This window comes from Diospyros lotus, chromosome 1, assembly GCF_014633365.1.
Source record: "Diospyros lotus cultivar Yz01 chromosome 1, ASM1463336v1, whole genome shotgun sequence".
In the NCBI taxonomy this organism is placed as follows: Eukaryota; Viridiplantae; Streptophyta; class Magnoliopsida; order Ericales; family Ebenaceae; genus Diospyros; species Diospyros lotus.
Genome location: NC_068338.1, coordinates 44,537,516 through 44,542,716, shown reverse-complemented (window position 1 = coordinate 44,542,716; position 5,201 = coordinate 44,537,516). Strand labels below are relative to the sequence as shown.

Below are 5,201 nucleotides of genomic sequence, written 5' to 3'. Positions count from 1 at the left end.
AGAAGGGCAAATCCATCTGTTTATTGGAAAGATTCGAAGAACAGATTGTACTGCAAAAAGCGAATTGAATTTTACATTACATCACCGTTCCACAGCCACCCATAATGCATTTGGATGCACAGCTTTCATTCTCTTAGCGAGAAAGTGGGTAGAGAGAGAGAGAGAGAGAGAGGGAGAGACTTGGAGTCAACGAGAGGCAGAAGGAAATCCTAGCCCACCATCCGTTCGACTAAATGGCGATACGAAAGATGGCTTGATTTGGACATTTAATGTGTACTACAACTACAACACCACCTTGGTTATTGTACTACCCATTTAGTACACGGGCAGAGTCGATCAGTTGCTTTGATAACCATGGTAGTATTAATTTCACTTTGATTTTCAACAGCTATATATATTCAGTCTATTCAGATTGTTACTGCTTGTGTCTCAGCCATTGCTCTCTTGTCTTATCTAATATTGCGTTGCGGGATCGTGGAATCTGATACCTCTTCAGCGCTTTGATTTTTTTTTTCCTCCTGTTTTTGTGGATTGAACTGTTTGTTGCCAGATTTAAATGCCAAGGGTTTTGGCTTTTTCTAGTGAGACGCAGAGTAACCCAAAGACACTTTTCTTGACTTTCATACGAGAGCTACCTTAGTGAGATCATAGATATTCAGTTGTTTTGCTTCTTCGCATTGCTTGTACGTGCATATATGACATTTTTTCCTGGAGTTTTTCTGATATGGTTTCTTAATACTAGCACAAGTATCTCTACTTCCTCAACAATTCCTGAATCCAAATTATCTAAATTTGTTCTGAATCAACTGTTACATTATCTGTTGTTGCAGATATTGTTAGTTTCCTCTTTTTAAGGCTTTGTTGTCTCAAATCAATAAACAAACGGCCATTCTTATTCAGCTAATCAAACCCTTTACTTAAGATTTGTTCATTGTTGAACCAGAGAAGAGGCAACGCTTTGATCAACCGAATGGGGAACGTGGGTGAGGAAGAGCTGAGCCAGATCCGGGGAGAAGACCCAGAGGTCAGAGATGTGCCGGAGGAGATAAAGAGAATTGCTCCGTGGACCAAACAGATCACAGTCAGAGGAATTGTTGCTAGCTTACTAATTGGGATTATTTACAGTGTGATAGTGATGAAGCTCAATCTCACAACCGGGCTTGTTCCCAATCTCAATGTCTCGGCTGCTCTTCTTGCCTTTGTGTTCATGCGGACATGGACAAAGCTGCTTCAAAAGGCTGGAATTGTCTCTACCCCGTTTAGTCGGCAGGAGAATACAATAATTCAGACCTGTGCAGTTGCGTGTTATAGCATCGCTGTTGGAGGTTGGACACCAAAAAAAACTCCCCTCCCCCCACCCACCTCTCTGAGAACCCACAGCGACTACTTTTCGAGTCTGCACTGGGTAACCTCACGGGCACCCATGTGTGCGGGCTCGCCATTAGAGAGGTTTGCACTGGTGGTAGAGGGCCACTTTAGCCCCTTACCGGACCACTTTCGGGTGTCTGGTTTTTGTTATCTTCGTGTCGTTCATTCGGTATTCAGATAAGATGTTGCTAAGTTGATGCTATTATTTTTCGGTTATTTGTGGATTCTAGGTGGTTTTGGATCCTATTTATTGGGATTGAACAAGAATACATATAACCAATCTGGGGTCGGGACAGAAGGGAATCCACCAGGCAGCTACAAGGAACCTGGGATTGGTTGGATGACTGGTTTCCTTTTTGTAATTTGCTTTGTTGGGATATCGGCTCTGGTCCCTCTAAGGAAGGTACGGTTATTTAATTATATTTTCTTTGTATGCAAGAGTTCTTCTTTCTTTCTTTTTTGACTAATTTGAGGTGATTATAATTGTCAAGTTGATGTTCATCAAAATCATTGAACTGTAATTGGTGAATTCTGTCAATTCTGAAGTCACAATGATCTCAAGCTCTGAAAGGTTTATCATTTCATGATGAATATGTTTTCCTTTGTAATTTTTGCACTTTTGCTTGTTTGCAGATCATGATAATTGACTACAAATTGACTTACCCCAGTGGAACTGCTACTGCAGTTCTCATAAATGGTTTTCATACTTCTAAAGGAGACAAGACTGCCAAGTAGGCACCTCCGTTCATGAATCTTTGGCCTGCCAATTAGTTCCATACAAGTTTGAGTAGGAATGACTCAGTATTGTCATGATTTCTGCAGGAAACAGGTTCACGGATTTATGAAGTTCTTCTCTTTTAGTTTTATCTGGGGTTTCTTCCAATGGTTCTATTCTGGGGGTGAACAATGTGGATTCTCTAGCTTCCCTACGTTTGGGTTGAAAGCTTGGAAACAATCGTGAGTGCTGAAAATTTGTTTTCTGGTCTTCTCAGGCCTTTTATTTTTCCCCTTCAATTGAAGCCTTCAACCATCATGTATATGACTTTTCTTTTTTTCTTGCAGATTTTACTTTGATTTCAGTATGACTTACATTGGAGCAGGAATGATCTGTTCCCATCTTGTCAACTTGTCTTTGCTTCTTGGAGCGGTGCTCTCTTGGGGCATAATGTGGCCGCTGATAAGCGAGCGGAAAGGAGAATGGTTCCTTAAAACATTACCAGAAAGCAGTATGAAGAGCCTTAATGGATACAAGGTAATTGAATGAAAAATTTAATTTTCATCTCCATAAGCCAAAACTCTCTCATATGCACCTCCTTAGTATCTGAATACTGGGAGCAGAAAAGGAAAAGAAAAAGCACTTAACTCTTTCCTCATCTGTGCTCCAGGTTTTTATCTCTATTGCTCTCATCTTAGGAGATGGACTCTACAATTTTCTCAAGATACTTTACTTTACCGGTCAAGCCATGTATGGTAGAGTGAAGAAGAAGAACCCTGAAACATGTAAATCAGCAACTCTGTTATATATCTCCTCCATTTGCCTTCCATCCAGCGTAGCGCATCTTGATTCTCCAGTCATCAGACATAGCTCTCTGCATCTGATGTCGGGGAGCTGCTATTTTAGTTTGTTGTTTAGTTAATTAACAGAGTGGTAAACTAGAGAGTCAGTTTATTTATTTATTTATTTTTTTCATAACGTGCAAAATTTTACTGACCTGCTCTTTTTATCTGACTACAGTTCCAGATGACAGTAATCAGCCCACTAATGAACTCCAACAGGATGAAGTATTTGTCAGGGAAACGATTCCTTTATGGGTAGCATGTATTGGCTATGTGTCTTTCTCCATCTTCTCCATCATTATGATCCCTCTCATGTTTCCTGAGCTTAAGTGGTACTATGTTCTCATTGCCTACATTATTGCACCTTCTCTTAGCTTCTGCAATGCTTATGGTGCTGGCCTAACTGATATGAACATGGCCTACAATTATGGGAAAGTGGCCCTCTTTGTGCTTGCGTCCATGTCTGGCAAAGATTCTGGTGTTGTTGCAGGACTCGTTGGTTGTGGCGTGATCAAATCCATCGTTTCCATTTCCTCTGATCTGATGCACGACTTTAAGACCGGCCATCTCACCCTCACTTCTCCTCGATCAATGCTTGTTAGTCAAGTCATTGGGACGGCCATGGGCTGCGTGGTAGCTCCTCTCACATTCTTTCTCTTCTACAAGGCTTTCGATGTTGGGGACCCGAATGGGGAATACAAAGCTCCCTATGCCCTCATATACAGGAACATGGCAATTCTAGGTGTTGAAGGCTTCTCTGCCCTGCCCCAGCATTGCTTGCAGCTGTGTTACTGTTTTTTTGCCTTTGCCGTAGTTGCCAACTTGGTAAGAGATGTCTCCCCCAAGAAAATTGGAAAATGGGCTCCACTGCCTATGGCCATGGCTGTGCCTTTCCTGGTAGGGGCTTACTTTGCAATAGATATGTGCGCGGGCAGTCTAATTGTATTTGCTTGGCACAAGATCAACAGCAAGAAGGCCGGTTTGATGGTTCCTGCAGTGGCATCAGGTCTCATTTGTGGAGATGGGTTGTGGATTCTTCCTTCATCAATCCTTGCTTTGATCAAGATTCATCCGCCAATGTGTATGAACTTTCTTCCATCCAAGACTTGAGGAAAGGAAAGGTAAGAGTTGGAGAGTAGGGCAAAGATAAGAGCAGAGAGCATTATGGCCATTAATGATAATGAGTAATGGAGTAGTTTCACCAGCAACTGATAGTGTCAATGCAGTTTCGCACACAGTTTGAAAGTGATTGTGATGCCTAATTTGGAAGAAGAAGCTTATTCCAAATTGTGGTTTGCCATGATGAGTTGGGGACACAGTGGTTTAAAGCACAAAAGGTGCAGTTTCTTTATATATGAAAATGTAAACGTGTTCTCCCCCGATTATAATCATAAACACCGTACTGGCCTTCTCTGAAATATCTATGCAGAGGTTTTTGTGAGTTTATTTGGTGCATGTGATTTCTGAGATATCATGTGAATTTGGTGAGTTAAAACAAATTTGAAGAGTAATGATTGTGGATTCTCATTGATATTATCAAAAAATTATAAACTTGCTCAAAATTAGGGAGATGTTACTTGGAATACACAAATTGAGGGGTTTTAAGTGCTACAGAGTGCTAGTGGAAGGGGGTAGATGTAATTCTATCATACATCTACCCCTTCTATATATAGATGGAATAGATTTGAATGGTTCTAGATAGATCTCCTTTCATGTCAGATTATATTTTTCTTTTTAATCCTTTTTCAGGGGGCCTGTCTTGTTTGAAAAATAGACAAGCAGATGACTTCATGATAAGACTCCAACTCACAAATTAAACAAATTTATTCTTATCCTCAGTTCTCTTGGACACATTATTTTTCCTAATCCAAAAAAAAAAAAAAATGAAAATTCTAGTTATTAGAACAACTTGGAACATGTGGACACCAATTTTGGACATTTTAAGAAAGTCTTGCTAGAAGTTATATGAGATAATGTAATCGGCTCTATACTTTTAAATTAAGGAATAGTATGATATGAATTATTTAATTAAATAACACATTATCTAAACTTGAGGCCACAGGTCTCTACGTGGGGAGCAACTCCCATAGCTACACTTTTAGGTATTTCTAGGTTTAGGTATAGAAATTTAACTATGATATTATAGTTGAAGTTGATAAATATAAAAGGAAGTATAACTCACAAATTTTGTGTCCATGAGAGGTAATATTCTTTGTTAATAGCCAAAAGTAAAACCAAATTGATGTTGGTGGAATTTGGAGGGTGCTCATAGAGAT

The 5,201-nt window shown here is 39.9% G+C and overlaps 1 protein-coding gene across 5 annotated transcripts; it reads left to right on the top strand.

The window, feature by feature from the left end:
• On the top strand, positions 1 to 4,369 carry LOC127792524 (metal-nicotianamine transporter YSL3-like). Of its 5 annotated transcripts, none has more exons than XM_052323048.1 (8): positions 1 to 357; positions 944 to 1,325; positions 1,599 to 1,771; positions 2,002 to 2,099; positions 2,191 to 2,325; positions 2,431 to 2,620; positions 2,754 to 2,868; positions 3,104 to 4,369. In XM_052323048.1, the coding sequence occupies exons 1-8, from the start codon at positions 355 to 357 to the stop codon at positions 4,033 to 4,035; spliced, it is 2,028 nt and encodes a 675-aa protein (XP_052179008.1). In that variant the 5' UTR covers positions 1 to 354; the 3' UTR covers positions 4,036 to 4,369. The 5 variants fall into 5 exon arrangements, with proteins under 5 accessions (XP_052179008.1, XP_052179033.1, XP_052179016.1 ...); XM_052323073.1 differs by lacking the exon at positions 1 to 357 and adding an exon at positions 403 to 639; XM_052323056.1 differs by lacking the exon at positions 1 to 357 and adding an exon at positions 403 to 683.
• The last annotated feature ends 832 nt before the right edge of the window (positions 4,370 to 5,201 follow it).

Coding starts and splice junctions, on each gene's coding strand:
- LOC127792524 (XM_052323048.1), top strand. Junction 2,100..2,190: donor AAAGGAGACAAGACTGCCAA/GTAGGCACCTCC, acceptor TGATTTCTGCAG/GAAACAGGTTCACGGATTTA. Junction 2,869..3,103: donor GAAGAAGAACCCTGAAACAT/GTAAATCAGCAA, acceptor ATCTGACTACAG/TTCCAGATGACAGTAATCAG.